This window comes from Oreochromis niloticus, linkage group LG3, assembly GCF_001858045.2.
Source record: "Oreochromis niloticus isolate F11D_XX linkage group LG3, O_niloticus_UMD_NMBU, whole genome shotgun sequence".
Classification (NCBI taxonomy): Eukaryota; Metazoa; Chordata; class Actinopteri; order Cichliformes; family Cichlidae; genus Oreochromis; species Oreochromis niloticus.
Window position 1 is genome coordinate 54,558,031 of NC_031967.2, and position 18,413 is coordinate 54,576,443.

Sequence of the window (18,413 nt, forward strand, 5' to 3'; positions counted from 1 at the left end):
GTGCTTATTTACTACGGTGATAGCTCTGGGAAAGAAGCTATCCCTGAATCTGTTTGTCCTGGTTTTATGTGACCTGTACCGTCGGCCTGATGGTAATAGTTCAAACACTTGATTGCTGGGGTGAGAATGGTCCTTGATGATATTGCCAGCTCTGCTGAGGTACCGAGAGTTTGCAATGACCTCCAGGCTGGGCAGAGAGCAGCCAGTGATCTTCTGGGCTGTATTGATGACCCTCTGCAGTACTTTCCTGTCTGCAGCTGAGCACCCTGCATACCATGTTGTTATGCCGTACGTTAGGATGCTCTCTATGGTGGCTCTGTAGAATGTCACCAGCAGCCTCTCCTCCAGGTTGTTCCTCCTGAGCACTCTCAGAAAGTGGAGACGCTGCTGGGCCTTTTTTACCACCGCCGTGGTATTTGCAGTCCAGGAGAGATCATCAGAGATCTGCACGCCCAGAAACCTCATGGAGTGTACCCTCTCCACACGGTTCCCGTGAATGTACAGTGGGGCCGGGTCTGCTCTGCCCTTCCTGAAGTCCAAGATAAGTTCTTTAGTTTTCGTGGTGTTCAGTTGGAGGTTATTAACTGAACACCACTCAGTCAGTCTGTTGACCTCATCTCTGTAGTCCGACTCATCCCCCCTTGAGATGAGTCCAACCACAGTGGTGTCATCCGCAAACTTTATGATGGTGTTTGAGAGATGGGTAGGGGAGCAGTCGGATGTGTAGAGCGTAAACAGGAGGGGACTCAGAACACATCCTTGTGGAGACCCGGTGCTGAGTGTGATGGTGCTGGACAGGTGGGGGCCGAGTCTGACAGACTGTGGTCTATTTGTCAGGAAGTCCTTGATCCAGAGGCAGATGGGGGTGGAGAGTCCCAGGTGAGACAGTTTCTGGACCAGGATCTCTGGGATGATATGATTGAATGCTGAGCTGAAGTCCAGAAAGAGCATTCTCACATAGCTTCCTCTGTGCTCCAGGTGACTCAGCGCAGTGTGGAGCGCTATGGTGATAGTGTCCTCGGTGGATTGATTTGTCCTGTAGGCAAATTGGTGGGGGTCCAAAGTGGGAGGCAGACCGGCCCTGATGTGCTGACAGACCAGTCTTTCAAAGCACTTCATCACTACAGGCGTAAGTGCAACAGGCCTGTAGTCATTTGGGCTGACCACAGCTGTCATCTTGGCGATGGGGATGATGGTGGAGGTTTTGAGGCAGGGCGGGACGGTGTTTAATGACAAGGAAAGGTTGAAGATTTTAGTGAAGACTCCGGTCAGCTCGTCAGCACATGCTCTGAGAACCTTTCCATGTATTCCATCAGGACCTGCCGCCTTCCTGGGATTCACTGACCTTAGAACACACCTCATTTGATGCTCCCTAAGTGTTAGTGTGCCGGTGCTGGGGGCGGGTGGAAGTGGTGTGACAGCTGAGGGCCTGGTCGTCTCAAAGCGGGCGAAGAAACGATTTAGATCCTCAGCCAGCGAGGCATCAATCCTAGATGTCGCCTGGTTATTGCTTCTGTAGTTGGTAATGTGATTGATCCCCTGCCACATTTTTCTGGGGTCGTTGTCAGCAAAGTGATCTTCAATCCTCCTCCTATAGGCAGCCTTAGCTTTCCTGATGCCTCTACTCAGGTCTGCCCTGGCCGCCCTGTACGCAGCCCTGTCCCCTGACTTGAAGGCAGTGTTGCGGCTTTTTAGGAGGGATTGCACTTCGCTATTCATCCAGGGTTTTTGATTTGGAAACACCCTGACCCTTTTGTTGACGGTGACATTATCAACACAGTTCCTGATGTACGAGAGTACAGTGTCCGTGTACTCCTGGAGGTTGTGGCTGGAGAATAAATCCCATACAGTAGATGAGAAGCAGTCCTGCAGTTGAGAGAGGGCTCCTTCAGGCCAGGTTTTTATTGTCTTTGTCTGGGGCTTTGTTTTTCTCAGCAGGGGGGTGTAGGTGGGGGTGAGGGACATGCAGAGGTGGTCAGATCCAGCCAGGTGGGGGAGGGTCGTTGCTCTGAAAGCACGCCTGATGTTTGAATAGGGCTTTGGAGTTGACGTCACGCCGCGGAGCGCGGCGCCATTTTTGGGGTCTACGAATCAAAAGAGACACAGTGTTGGAACGACGACGACAAGAATCATGCTTAAAAGCAGGTCCAAAGAAAACGGACGGTATAGAGACCGATTGCGTCCAGAGGCGAAGCAGCGGTACTTGCAGAAAATTGCGTGCATTGGAAATGTGGACCCGTATGAAACACGGCCGTGGAGTAGAAACCCTGAAGAGCAACCGCTATAGCCTGACATATTTTCGTACCTTAACTGTGGAGTCAGCGCGTACAAGTTGTCATTCAAACAAAGGTAAGTCAGCTCAAGTACTGCGAGTGAAATGCTTTTGATTTCCCTGCAAACATTCAGATTAGTGCAGCATAAATTCATTCATGAGGGGAAATTACAGTGAGAACATGTGGAGGCTGTTAGAGGGATAACATAGTGAGTTCAGTGCATTGATGAGACATTGTCCTGAAGGACTTAGTTATTCTTTATGGTTAAAGAAATTGCAATGATTTATTCATATTTATTATAAATAATTCTAATTATAGATCTTGCTTCAATATTTGTATCGTGTCACTAAAAATACATTTTATTTTAATTTTATACATTGATTAATGAGCTGCAGGATCTCCTCATCATATTAAGTGATTCATAATTGTCACTTTATGCTTTCTCCATCTCTAAAGTGATGACATCCTTGCATTACATGCTTTAGGTTCATTTTCTGCAGGCAGGTTTCTGACAGAGAACAGGCAGATTTACCCTATAAAATGCAGCGTTTTATAGATGGACACATAAAGAAATGAAAAATTACATGTATGTGCTAACTTTCTAAACACTTTGTTACATTTATGATAAAGTAGATAAAACACATTTATGTCGGCCTTGGCTCATAGTTCTTGTCTTTAAATGAACTTTGTCTGTGTGTGTTTCAGGTGCTGCACTCTCAAAGACTGAATGAACAGCATTGCAGCCATGGGTCACTGTGATCACAGGGAAGGTTGAAGCCGCCCACTGCACCTGTATGGCCGGAGTCGTGGAGACCTGCACCCATATCGCTGCTCTTCTGTTTAATCTATAAGCAACAGTGTTGATCCGTGGCACAAGGACTGTTACAGATGAACCTGCATACTGGGTTTTGCTGGGTAATATGACCAAGCTGGTAAATGGACTGATTCTTATATAGCGCTTTTCTCCCGGAGTACTCAAAGCGCTCTATACAACATGCCTCATTCACCCAAGCACTTCTAAACTCAAGTGTAATTTACATTCACACACATTCATACTCCGATGAACGCATCGGAGGGCAACTTGGGGTTAGTATCTTGCCCAAGGATATTTGGCATGCAGACTGGGGAAGCCAAGGATCGAACCACCAACCTTCCGATCAGTAGCTGATCTGCTCTACCACCTGAGCCACAGCCACCGCCATTTGGTCAGATACAGCCAGAGGTTGGCCATAAGATAGACTTCTCCTCTTCAGCTGCCCAAAAAAGGCTCTTGATCAAAACATAAACAGACCATCCATATTGAAAGGTAAAAGGAGCCGTCCTCAAAAAAGAAAAATCCCACCTGCTACTGTGGAGGAGTTGTCACTGCTATAATGCCATAATGTTTTATATAGGGGTCTAGATTTATGCCTGTAGTGCACTGCCATGTAAATAATTTGCATTTACTGAATATGTACTGACTGAATACCACTGTTCAAAAATTGAATAAAGAAACAAACTAATTTTTGCCTCTTTTTTTTATTATTAAAACCACTTTATAGAACATCACATCAGTTACAATGTAGAATCCATGTCATTTATAGTTTACAAAAGACAAAATGTTTACATAAAATCATGACAGTGTTTACATGATATCACACACTACTAACATTATTTACTGTATCTTTTGAAAGAATAAATTTCCACTATTTATACAGCAAAAGACTTAAGAATATTTAACAGGAGCAAGTTTCATTTTCCCTGGTTTTACTACAACACTGTTCAACAAACGCAGCAAACCTTCACCATCTTATCCTGAAGGGTCACCTCTTCACCCTCACATGGAAGAAGTAACCTGATTGGCATGGTGGTATGTTTGAAGCAGGTCCCTTATGTAGCGCTGGAACCCAGTCACGATGTGTTTCATCCATTTCATAGGCTGGTTTGCTGCAATAATGCCAAATAATTAGCAACTCTATAAAGAGAAGGTAGTTCTGCAAAATCACTCAGTAGGATGTTTGTTCTAATTTGCTATGACCTCAAATAAAACTAATAGGCTATAAAGAGTGATATGAACAGATTTAGAACTTACCGGAATGAAAATGTCTGGAGCACCAACAGATATTTGGAGATGGAAGAGAGCTGGATATCAGCTCGTCTCACAGCTGCTATCCAGGCTAGACGCCTTCGTTTGGTAACATCGATACACGAGCTGCCTCATGTTGCTTCCAGGTGGGGAAAGAATGAAAAGATAAACCCTTTTCAAGCTTATTCTCTTGCAAATTTAGGAAGCACAGTCTTTAGGCACGCTTTGTTAAAGTCGCCGGCGACAATAAAAACCCCATCGGTGTGGGCAAGTTGTTGTTTGTTTATGGTGTTAAGCAAGAGGCTGAGAGCCGTGCCAACGTTAGCATCCGGCGGTATATAAACAGCTATCACAATAACTACTGTAAACTCCCTCGGGATGTAAAAAGGTCTGCACGAGACTGCCAGAACCTCCAAATCAGGAGAACAGTGTGTGTGAATGATCCAATAAAAAATCTCAGCTCACTGATTTGATCGGGGCAACAGAGTGCCTAAAATGTTGCATGTTTATTGTTATGACTCTATTTGAAACTATTTTTATTTTTGTATGATACCTGATTTATATGGAATATGGCTGAAGTGAACTAAAGTCTAAAATACTTAGTCTAGGGTTAATAGTAATTAAATATTATATAATTCACATATAAAACTATGAATTGCAATTTTAAATGGTTTAAAAGCATGTAGAATAGCATATGTAGGCAAGTATATTTCTCCTTTTGTGATCAAGAAGCAAAGACAAAAAGGGGAAAAAAGAAACAGGGCAGGGTTCAGTGGTTGAATCATCCATCCCCACCAATGCAGTGCAAGTGAAAATCCCCACATAAAAACAAATACTCATCATCACTACAATCCTTAAGTGTCACATTGGACATTTATATATATATATAATAACATTCTATCCACCCCTTTGGTTGGAGTACATATATCGAGAAAAACAAAATTCACATTTTCATATTTGGCTTTAACTTTCAATAAATGCATGAAAGAGGAAAAAAATCTTAGAGACCCCCACCCCTCCACTAAAGCTCAACTTGTGACTAAAAATGACTTCAAGCCCACAGCCCTTCCTCCAGTCACTCTCACTGTTTCTTGAACTGACATTATATGTAACTCCTTTAAATACACAAGCTTGAAAAAAGCAGCTCTTTTCTTTTCTCCAGCATTGCTTAAATTTAAAGTGCCTGTTTCAAATTCACATATAAACAAGGAGAGATGGAGAAAAAAAAAAAAAACAAGGACATACATTTATTGATCTGTTAACACATCATCAACAAAATTTCCAGATTTTTTTGTCAAAACCTGAGACGACTCAACCAACCGCTTCAGGTCTGGAAAGTAGTCCTCCACTTTTACCAGCCTGAGGCCTTTGTAGTCTGTAAGAACCTTCTGATTTCAGCTGCAGAGTACAGATTTTGCTGTTCCTGGTTCAGAGAAAAATAACCTTCAGATGCCATACTGCTCACTCCTGCTTTGTTTCCTCTCTTAGCTTTTAAAGTTTTAGTACTGCTGTGTTAGTATGGCAGGTTCAGAGCTCTTCTTCTTCTGGGACAATTTCAATAAATCTTCATCAAACATATTGTCATTCTCACAAAGATCCCCATACACAGATTCATGAGTTGTTTCATTTCAAATAAAATGCAACCACAACCATATAAGGGGAGCACTCTGTATCTGAGGTAATTCCCATTAATGTCTGAACTGGGACTGTGTGTCATGCAGACAGGTGGAGATTGGAGGTCTTGATTGAACTACAAAGTTTGTAATCATGTTTCCTGTTGTTTGACCTGTGTGTGTTCGTGTTCATACTTTAAAACAGAGCCAGATGTTGTCTACTTTTCACTGAAGTAGTCCACCAGTCCAACCACTGACGTCCAGCTGCTTTCCTTTGGTCTTCCCAGCACCTCAGAGCAGAGTACATCCACGTAATAAAAAAGATTTCTCTACGTGTTTCCTCTCTTAATTGCAATGATATAACCCCCAAATTATACCTTTTCTTATTGGAAATTTTAAATGTGTATTGTGTAAATATAAGTAATCCACATACACTTAACAGAATATAATAAAAACACCTTGCAGTTTTTTTCTGTTCCTTATTAATGTCACTGCATTGTTTTCTCATCTGGTTCTGTAGCTTTCACAAAGGTGTTAGATGGAACATTTGATTGTTTCTTTTTTTAATTTAGGAAACCATTATATTTTCTTCATTGCTCTTCTGCTTGGGAAACTATCAGTACCGCTTGAAATACAATTGAATCATATTTAAAGACTGCTGTCATCCACTGGTAAAACTGGGAGTTACAGCCAGCTTTCTAAAAGAAAACGGCTTTACCTCTAAATATCCAGCAGGTCCCCAGTTACAGGTAAGAAAATAAATATGTTGCAAAATGTGATAACTTGTTGAATAAAATTTGGGTGTGAAGGTGTAGAAATGTGTAGTTTGATATTTACACAAATATACTGAGAAGAGCAAACTTCTCTCTATCTTTTTCTGCTTACAACCACAGCTCTGTATGAAAGAGTATTAGGGCCGCATTAAGAAAATACTGTTTTTTTTCTTTTTTTTTTTTTAGAAAAAGCTCTTAATGTTATTTTGAGAATAAAGCCCACATGTGGAAATGACAGTTGTTGCCAGACAAACAGCTGCCACAGCTGTTATACCCTCTACAAAATGCCTGTAGAGTTGGTGAAATCGTACTTCAGAATCCGTGTCAGTTACAAGGAAATCTTTCTGAGTTAACTTGAGTAATTACTTCCTCCAAACTGTCAACATGCCTTTTAGACCCCATTCCAAGAAAACAGCTCAAAAATTCTTGAAAGAGTAGTTGTCAAACAGCTGACACTTCATTTGCAGAAGAATGGCTTATATAAAGTTTCAGTCAGGTTTCAGAGCTCATCACAGCACAGAAACAGCTTTAGTGAAGGTTACAAATTATCTTCTTGTTGCCTCTGACAGTGGACTCATCTCTGTGCTTGTCTTGCTAGACCTTAGTGCAGCGTTCTGTTGATCATAATATTCTATTAGAGTGATTACAGCATGCTGTAGGTATTAAGAGTCCCGTGCCACAGTGGTTTGATTCATATCTATCTAATAGATATGATTAAACACAAAAGTACTAAATCATATACAAAAAGATTCTGTCCATAACCATGGTACACGCAAAAATGCGGCGAGAAAAAACACAGTTTCTAGGCAGCACCTTCACTGTCTGCAATTACAAGTAGTGATTAAACCACTGAATCACTGTCAATACATGAATTGTTGCTTTCTGATACAATAAAATAACACAACAGCAAACTCTATATTCCTAATTTGAATTTCTGCACGTTTTTTTTTATCTATTTTTTTCTCAGTTGTGAATAAAAAAAACTAACTGAGTGGTTAATATTGTTTTCTTTCTGGAAATCCCTTTTTAAATTTAAAATATTTATTTTTGCTTTAATAATTCATTTTGATTTTTTATACTTCTTTTGTCATTATCCATTAAATTATCAAATTACTAACTTAATTCTGGTCTAGAAAAGAATAAATTAATGAGTGGATAATTTTGATAGTACATATTTATATTGTAAAATTAATAAATTCGTGGAAACATGCTTTTATTTAGATAGAGACGTGTTTCCGGGTTTTCCATACGCTGGTTTATGTAAATCACGTGACTTCTTCTTCACATATCAGTCATAATTCGTCCTTTGCGAACAGCGAAGCTACGTGACAAAACTTTCTTAGATAAACCTGCTATTTTAAAACACGCTCTGATGTTTGACCAAGAAACTGCCAACAAGTGAATCTTAGTAGAAAAGAAAGTGACAGATGTTAAAATCAGAGTTATTTGTGTTTCTCTTCTTCAGTTTTCTGGGACGTCTGGACTGTGCAGGTAAGCCGTTTGTACCTGTGGGAATAAATCTGTCTGATCATCGAGATGAGGGGCATAGAAATGCTCAAAGGAAGTGATTTTGCGGGTTTATGAAATGAATTTACTTATAACTCAGTTTTCGCGTTAGAGCTAAGTTATCCACTGTTTCTGTTTCTAGTTGTTTGAGTCAGTGTATCAATGCAGAGTAAATGTACGTGAGCAGGTAATGACGGGAGAGGAACTTAGAATTTAAAAAAAATGTATGTTAGTTCACTATAAGAAGAGTTACGATCAAAGTTTAGTTTCATTTTCACTTCATGTAATGGCGGAGTACATGAATAAGTTTCACCTGATTCTCTGTAAGATCAGGTGTGCCGCTGGTGTGCGCGAGTAAATTTAAAGATTAAGCTTAAAGACCAGCACAAACGTATTTATAAAACAATTAAATTTCATACATTAGCACATTTTTTTACGCCTTGGTTCCAAAATCAATAATCAACAGACTTTTATGGGATTATCACTTCACACTCAGTGGCGGTCCTAGCCTGTTTGGCGCCCTGGGCGAACACTCCCTCTGGCGCCCCCCACCCCCGATTCACTTTGTCTCACTTTTGATTCACTATTTCAAATCATGAATACATAATGGGCTTGGATTTACAACATTACGAATGAAATGTGCTCTATCTGGAAGCAGCCGGCCCCCTCCCCTTTCGACAGATTGTGTGTGAGACTTTTAATAATCAAACTGTAAATTATAAATTTTCAGTTGTTATTGATCCCTTTACCCCGAGTCCTAAAGTGTATATTTGTTGTCTTACTCTTCGTATATTTATTGTTTGTTTACTTGCACTGCTGTAACTGGAGCCTCGTCGTCTCGTCTCTCTATATACTGCACTGTATGTAGCGGAGATGACAATAAAGTTACTTTGACTTCAGCAGCAAGCAGGCGCACCGAGGGCTCTCGCGCTCACTTTTAGCGTATAGAATTTTGAAAAAACATCGGTACAAATTATAAGTCTGTATCATAATGTCTGGTGTTTTTCATTTTTGTTGGATTGTTTTCATTTTGTTTTATTTTGCGAGTTGGTTATTAGATGCTGCTCCAGCCAGTCAGAGAATCCCCCGCCGCCCCGCCCTCTCCTCCCTGTGCCGCAAGCAGCAGGCGCACCTCGCAAACGGAAGGCGCCCTTACTCCCAGCAAATGGGCGATAGAAAACCGATCGGTGCCTATGCCATTCCCAGTATGCGCTGGCAGCATGAGTACCAGCAATTTTTTTTTTTGCCGACGCCCGTGATCCCGCCCCCCACCACGATGCCGCCCCGGGCAACCGCCCATGTCGCCCGTATCAAAAACCGCTAATGTTCACACTGACGATACACTATTTCTGTGTGGAAAGCTGGAGCAGGCTTTCAGTAAATTTAAAAGAATATACTTTATATGCTATATAAGACAGGAACGGCAAAAGAGTATGTTGTAATGTGGTGCAATTTTGTTGGCATTGTCCCACAACGGACAAATTGAAAACAATACCGTGCATGCTAATTAGGTATTAATGTGTGACAAAATAATGGGCAGGCCAGTGTTTAAGGTTTAAAAGATGATAAAGATGGAATGTCTGGACTGACACTTGGAGATGACTTCAGGTTTTGAACTTGCATTTTTCCACCTGCATTGGCTTTGAATGCTGGGAATATTTCAGTCATTTGATGATCATTATATGTTTTTATCTGGGAACAGATTCCGATTGACCATATTTGAAGTGACATTATAATTATCAAGTATAAATAAAATATGGCTGCTTATCCAGTAAGATGCCAAACAGGCAGGTGTTTGAGCACCATCTTGTGCACCAATGCTATAAAGGTGATGTGTATCTCTGTTCATGCTCCAGCATAAATTTGTATACATTTTAGTGGAAATCAGGATCACATCATTTTACTGCTTTATATAAATCAGCTAATTAGAACTTTAACTATCAAAAAAAGTAAATTCATGAAAAAAACACATTAACAAGCAAAGAGAATAGAGAGAAATAAAAACAGCTTTAATTACTGAACTTCCAAATATTCAGACTGTCACGATTTGCGTCTGCATTATTTTAGTAATCCTTCCAGAAGCAAAGGGAAGTTTGTGATTTTTGTGTAGTATAATTTATTATTATTAGAAAAAAATCCTAATTTGTGGAACTTTAACAAACAGAGAATTGAAGTGACCAAAGGGTTGATTCCTTACATCTTGTTATGGATGCTTCATTGTATCATAACTTGCACTGGTTTATACCACAAACATCAGATGATGACACACTCATCACAAATCTGTCATATTTGTCAATGTGTCAAATGCATGTTAGTACAAGTGGAATGGAAGCACAACAGTTCTCTTATTTTTTTTGTCTCTGCATTGTCACATTATCTGTTCTGTGGTAAACTCAGTTTAAAGTGAAAATACTGTTTGAATTATTGAATTAAAATTATTTTGTTTTAATTTTTTCTCTTTTTAAGAACAAATTAAACAAAGAAACGTGAATCATGGAGACAGCTTTACTCTGACGTGCTACAGTCCCAGAGATGTCGTCGTCCTAATGTTAAGGTGGAAAAAACAGGACAAGCCGCATTATGTTTTTTTCATCAGAGAGAACCGCCCTTATGAAAAACTTCAGGATCCATATTTTAAAGGTCGAGTGGAGTTGAAAGATCCAGAGATGAAGAATGGAGAGCTCTCTGTGATTCTCAAAAATGTCACTGTGAAAGACAATGGAGTTTATGAATGTTACGCAGCATTCGACCAACAGGAACCTCAACTTTTGAACAGCATCACTCTGACAGTTGATCCTCCAGGTGAGTGAGTAGTGTGTGTGTGTGTGTGTGTGTGTGTAAGAGACGGAGAGAGAGAGAGCAAGTGAGTAGTGGGTGGTTACCTACACATAAGCTTGCACAGTCAGAGTTAACAATGCGATGTGTGTAATGATAATAATAATGGTGAATTTCAACAGAAAATGTAAAAAAAGGAAGTTAGAAGAATTAGAATTGATATTTGTTTTAAAATGATTAAAAAATGATTAGAGACACATCTTTAATAAATATTATCTGAGCCAAATGTGTGCAAATGCTTAACATAGGAAATGATTACAAGACTTATTTTATTCAGTCAGACTTAAAATGTGCATAATATTATTAGCCTACAGAGTTATGTGCCATCTGAGCACAGTATTATGCAAATGGTCTTACTTTGTGTATGTGAACAAACAGTATATTTCATAAAACATTTCTGGCAGTGTTTCTCTGACATCCACTTTCACTTCAAGGTGGGAATTGTGACACTGTGGCCATCTCTCCCAAGATGAATCCCTGAGTAGTGACAGAGCATATCATTTTTTTAACATGGTTCTCTCTTCCTTGTAGGCTGCTGCGCTTTTTAAAAAAAATTGAAATTGCACAACATGGGCATATATCCTCTGGTATGTCAGGTGCTTTTCCATATCGTATAAATAATCCTGGTGGACTGCCATAAACAAAATGCCAGGGTCATTTTTTGGTCCCAATCCAGCCCGGCTGAGACACGCTGACAGTAACAGTAGAAAATGAACAAGAATGTTTGGTAACAAAATGAATGAGCCAAATCAGAAAGTGCTTCATTTTATCTCTTCTGGTCCCCCGTGGGGTTTTTCCACAAAGCATATGAAGAAATTGTAACCAGTTCAGCTCTATTTACAATAGGTCAGCAGCCTTATGAAATTTCCCCTCGTGGGACTAATAAAGGTAATAAAGGTATATCAAATCAAAACACATCATCACTTATACAGACATAAAAAGATCTATAAACAGGGTTTAGTATGTTGAAGTTTATAGTTTAGCATATAGTACTAGATTTGTTTAAAAAAAATAATGTGAATATATCATCAGGAACCTTTTTTTTTTTCTCTCTGCATCAGTTCATCATCTGTCATGTGTTCTGAGTTTACAGTGAACATGCTGTTCGAGTTAAAAGTAGAAATTAAGGTATTTTCAAAAAACTATAATACTATATAGATCTTTAGTTACAGAGTCAGGACTTAAACCCTTCTCCTGCTAAACTGCAGATTCAAATGTCTGAGAGCTTTCTGAATTCTGAATCTCGTGCTGATGAACACAGAGACAGAAATGGCTCAAAAGCGGATAGCTGTCACAAACCCCCCACAAGGATCCCTGATGTCACTCTGACACTTGAGAATGAACTAGTTTGTCCTCCTCAGGAAACAGCAGGACTGCTTCCAGAGAGAAACATCAGAGTGCCCTTTGTAGAAAGCAGCTGGTCTGAGTGATGTGATCAGAGTGCAGTAGATAATGTCTGACAGCAGTTTGAAGAGGAAATGGATTCTGTTCTGTTCTTCACTCATCACCTACCTGACAGCTGACACCTCACACCTGTTTCTCACCCGCAGGTCAGACAGGATAGTGGATAGTGATCCAATAGAAATTCTTCCATCCTCATTGTTTAGAAATCAAGTCAGAATTAATATGATTCAAGTAAAATTTCTCCCCAACACCGATCCAAGCTGACCCACGACTGCAATGCAATAATAGACTAAAGAATTATAGAAACCCTTAAATCCATTTTGATCAACTGATATAGTTCATAATGAACATTCAATGAGTTAATTTAACCCTATGTACTTCATGCAACTGAAAAGGAAGTGAAGGTTCTTATAACAACCAGTTAAGCTCTGCCCACAAACACTTCTTTAATTTGCTTTTATAGGTTCTAACTTTATAGACTTATAACAGTCTATTAACCCGGGATTCAGATATTTAAAGCACAATTAAGTTCATGGTTTATCATACTGTTGAATGGTATATCACTGGTAAACAATAAAGCTTTTGTTTTTAATCATGTATAAACTCACACTGACATTTTTGTCTTTTTCTTACTTTTCTCACAAAACCAAAAAGAGTTACGAGTCAAACAGGGAGAAAATGCCACTCTGGAGTGTTATGGTCCCAAAGATGCTATCTCAGTAATGCTAAGGTGGAACCGACCTAACCTGCAGTCACATGAGTACGTCTTCTACTTCAGTGATGACCAAATTCAGGAAGACAAACAGCATCCATCTTTTAAAGGTCGAGTGAATCTGAAAGATCCAGAGATGAAGAATGGAGACTTTTCTGTAAATCTTACAAATGTCGTAATGAACGACAGTGGAAGATATGACTGTTATGTTGGATACAACGGCAAGAAACCTGAACTTATCAACAGCACCTACCTGAAAGTAGAAGAACCAGGTGAGTTTGAAGTTGAGCTGCTTCCTGGTTGTTGATGTTTGTTTCTAAAGATGTTGTTGATGAGACTTTGTAGAAAGCAGCTGGTCTGAGTGATGTGATCAGAGTGCAGTAGATAATGTCTGACAGCAGTTTGAAGAGGAAATGGATTCTGTTCTGTTCTTCACTCATCACCTACCTGACAGCTGACACCTCACACCTGTTTCTCACCTGCAGGTCAGACAGGAGGACAAAGTGGAGGGAAGGAGGATGAGAAGAATGATGGAGGTCAGAACAGTGGACTTACAGTTGGTCTGTCAGTTTCTGTCATGCTTCTTGTTTTGTCTTGTCTTGTTGCTGGTTTTGTGTTCTGCAGAAATCGTAGAGGGCGACCTCCTCCAAATAATCCAATGATTTGAAATGCGTTCAGTGGGTTCATAACTGAACTGTGAGTCCTGCTGCTGTTCCAGGTTATTATCAGTAAGTTCAGCATTCAGACTGACAGAGGAGAGACACAGGAAACAATACAAAATTAAACTTTGCATTGTTTTGCATAATTATCTGATCTCTGATGTTCCTGCTCACCATACCAACAAACTGCCTAATTTTAAAAAATAATTGTCAGCTTAAATCATTATCTGTTGTTTATAAAATATTTTATTAGATTTTATAATAATAATAATAATAATGTATTTGAATTGTTACAGATCATCTAGTGATTTTCTTTTTAAAGTTTGCAACACATAAACATGTATCACTCAGCTACTGTGCTGGTGTGAATGTTATATTCTCTTATTGCATACACACAAACACACACACACGTGTGCTAGTGTCACACAGTGGAAAATTGTGTTTTGTATATTTTGTTTAGGACTGCACTGTGTTGGTGCACAGTGTCAATTTTAGTTGCATGATCTTATTGTAATAATTTTTATTGCATGATTTTATTCCATATTTATACTGTGTGTTTTGTGTCGCTGTATAGTATTCTTTTTTTTTATTCCACTGTGGATTGGACAGACAATTGCGTGCACCTGTGAGGTCGGGGCGTGTCCCCGAGGTGGCCTATTGGCCACCAAACGGACTTAAGAGAGATGATGAGCGAAAAGGGGGAGAGAGAGGAGAGACACACGAACAGCGAAGGGCAGGAAACCGAACGTGTGGTGCAGACGAGCACATGTATAGAAGGACCGGCCTGCCTGTGAGGCGTCGCGAGACTTCCGGCGATCCAGTTCCGACGGCCAGAATAGTAACAGCGGGAGGCGATGTGTGAAATCCACAGAAGGCAGAGGGGACGCCTCTGCCTGTATCAGGGCCGGGCTATGAGGGAAGCCGTGTGCGGATGCGGAGAGTGGCTGGACGGCACGGCCATGCGCTGCCAGGTGGGGATAGGAACCTCCTCCCTGGCCTTCTGCTGGCGAGATTTCCCCATCCCGGAAGAGGGGCTCCTCTTCCGGGATGGGGGGGGAGTTTTTACCATATAAAAAGGACATTCATTTAGCTTTGATGTTTTTTTTTTATTGTATATTTATCTCTGCCGGCAGGGCTTTTAGCGGGTTGGGAACATTTATACTTTTTTTATTGTATAGTGGGGATTTTAACTCATACTTGTGATTCTGGCTGTTCTTCTAAAAAATAAATGGTGTGTTCCAAGCCGACCCAGTGTCCGTAATCCGAGCGCTGATTCACCCTCTCCCCTTACGCTTGTATGTATATAGACGTGGTGGCGAAGATTTAGGTCACCAGTTTAGCGGCTACACTAGATAGGTTAGGCTATAGTAGGAGTAGGTTTGAAAAATGGGGGGGGGCTTAAAATTTTTTTTCAAGTTTTTACAATGGCTTCTTTTTTTCTAATATAGGCTTAACATGTTTTAATATTTGATTTTTAAATGAGCATTTCTAGGCTCAACCTCTGACCGGTTGAGCCAGTCAATGCAGCTTTAATATGATCTGGAATCAGTCCAAAGAAAATGAAACACTGATGTGTGGGCGTGTCAATGAACCCACTGCATGTACAAACAGATGCCACACAGAAACCTGAAAACACTGTGACTGAGTTAAAGTGAAACCTGTCTGAGCCTGTCCCTGTGAAACAGAGTTTGGAGCCTGCAGCGTTGTTTTAGTCAGAATAAAGTGCTGAATAACCAAATGTTGTGATGACTTCCTTCTACATAGAGGACGGGACGTTTTTAGGGCCCGGAAGCTTCAGCAGTACTGAGAGCAGTGGCTGTGTTTGTAGGAGGTGCTTAAATGAAAAGAGCCCAGGCAGCAGGTTTAACAGGTCTTTGCACTCAAACATGAAGTCTGATTCAATCCAACCTCGACATACTCCCACAGTATACCATTACTAAGCTACATTTTCAGTTCACTCCTCTGTGAATGTTTTAAAAGAAAACTAAAAACAGGAATTTCTTTGTGATTTCATTAATATAAGACAAACATTTAATAGTTCTCAGGTATATTTGAGTCTAACTGTTCCTTGTGCTTCAAATTTAAACACTTTCATTTAGATTTAAAACATCTACAAAAGTCTGGGGGCAGTGAATTAAAGATAAAACATGTTTGTAAAAACATGACGTGACCAACAGCTGAGACAGTGGAAAAACCGACTTCCTTCTACCTGTCCTTCCTCTTACCTGCTCACCTGTGACTTCTGTAAACAGGCTGTCCATTTTAATGTCTGTGCCGCCTGGTGGTCAGTACAGGTACTACATCAACCCCTACCTCTCAGACCTCAACCTAAGAGCAAATGCACACTTCAAAACTGGGTAAAACACGACTTAGCTTTTGATTATTATCCACCAAGGCTTTAATTATTTTTCATCTAATAGTAAATTTTATTTTAAATTAGTGAGTGTTTTATGATATTGATCTGTTAATTTTTTCTCTGTCTTAAATGCTTCCTGGGGACACATGACATAAAAGAATTAATGAATTAAAAAAAAATTCAACCTTAAAAGCTTCCTAGAAATCTTTGAGTTATCACTCAGAAGAGATCGAAGCATCAGCAACATTTGTAGCAGAAAACAACTTTATTATTTTTCCAATGCTTTTTTTGGTTTGTGCGTTTCATCACAGTTAGTTGTCGACTAACCAAATTTCTAGAGGCACACAATCACAAATTTAGCCTATTATCATCTTCATTTACACTTTTGTCTTCTCTTTTATCTTTAAAAACTAACGCTAGACTTTAGAAAATAAAAATAAAACCCACTGAAACCATTATTTGACCTTACAAATCATAAAAAATATTTTCACTTTCAGTTTGGTCAGATTTGTCAACAAAACATGGGTGATGAGATCTGCCCTCAAAATGTGTGTGGTTGTATCTTTTTTCTGAACTTTTGAATCCAATATATATGCAAAATATCAGAATAACTAAAAAACTTGAACTAAAAGTGATGCTAAACTGCAATGAAAATAAAAGAACATTTTCCAGGATGGCCAGGATGGAGCTGTGATCATTTTGGGGCGGCATACATGTCTCACAAACAATGCATTGCTATTTAAGCAGCTTAAACTACACACCTGTACAATACTTGAATGTAGGTAGTGTAGCAAAGAAGCACTATACAAATGTAGCAGTATTAATTGAAAATAGTACTGTGTATTACTACTGTGCCGAGAAGAGATGTTCAGTTGAGCTAAGTAAGTTTATTACTTGAGTCAAAGTGAAAAAGAACAGGCTCTGTAATGTAGTCAAAGTAAGAAAGTAAAAATGGCTCCTTCAAGGAAGATTCTACTAACTATTTTGTACAAAGAGAACTGAACCTGTGCTATATTAATATAATAATATTACTACATCAGAATACAAATACTATTACAATTTGAACTATAATTTAAAAAAATGGGGCTACTTTGTTATGTAGGAGAGATGCAGTAAAAGAAAATAACTATTTACTGTTGCTTACAGAGGGCAGAGAGTGACTTCACCTCCACACCTAAACAGAAAAATTAGAACAGTCAAGGTTGAAATTGGGATTCAGCAGATGGGGAACCCTAAAATCTCTTTAGTGGTTCAGCACAGGGAAACAAATCACAACTCATAATAATTTTTAATGTGAGCGTCACTATGTTTTTTTTTTTTAATGTGCATGATGTGAACACGTGACCTGCTGCTTTTTGTGGATTAAAGTCAACAAGATGTCAGCAGATGTTTCACAGCCATCCTGGTTCATTTCCATCCTCTACACTCACGACACACTGTTTATACTTTCTCTGTACATTTGGTTTGGTGTGAAGTTGGAACTCGAGACAAAAACCTCAATCAGTTTTGTTGCATAAAAAGTCCAGATTATGTCATTGGGACTTCATTACCCAGCTGGGATTTGGATCCAAAGCAGAGCGCTGTTGTGAACTGAGTGAATCTCTATTCTGACACTTTAGTTAACTTGCTAATTAGTAATTACCACTAAAATTGGCTCATAATTTGATATTTGTTAATCTTGTTCGGGGATTGTTTGTTTCCTTAAATGTCTGATGTGTTTTCGAACATTATATTGTGTGACTGTGTAAAATGGAGGAGTTGTGAAACCATGTTTCTGGTGCGCAGAAGTTAATTAGATGTGTAGTAGATGTGATTGCTGACCTGCCTGAGTGGAGATGATTTCATTCCTTGTGTTGGAGCGCCATCTTGTGGTGGTTTAGAGAATTGTTGAGAATTTATATTCTGTCTCCTTAAAGCACAAATATGATGATGTAACTACTTAACCTCCCAGGACCTGGCGTCCACATATGTGTACATCACATTTTGGGTTATTTAGACCAAAATACTCAATTTTGCTCTACAAGGGCCTGATATCCACTTACGAGGACATTATACTGCTACTGTTCTATCAAAATTTTAAATGAATATCCTCATATGTGGCTCTTATTTTTCGTAAAAACAAAATCTGGTCATTTTTTGTTTTTCCATTCATTGGGCCCCCATATGCCCAAATATCAAAGAGAAATTAAAAATGCATGCCGTGGAAGAGTTCAGGTC

General features: G+C 39.5%; 1 protein-coding gene across 1 annotated transcript; it reads left to right on the forward strand.

Moving 5' to 3' along the window:
• The first annotated feature begins 7,980 nt into the window (after positions 1-7,980).
• Positions 7,981-15,092, forward strand: LOC102076786 (polymeric immunoglobulin receptor). Its single transcript, XM_005464306.4, has 4 exons — positions 7,981-8,215; positions 10,697-11,032; positions 13,124-13,453; positions 13,667-15,092. The coding sequence occupies exons 1-4, from the start codon at positions 8,152-8,154 to the stop codon at positions 13,846-13,848; spliced, it is 912 nt and encodes a 303-aa protein (XP_005464363.1). The 5' UTR covers positions 7,981-8,151; the 3' UTR covers positions 13,849-15,092.
• Positions 15,093-18,413: the final 3,321 nt, after the last annotated feature.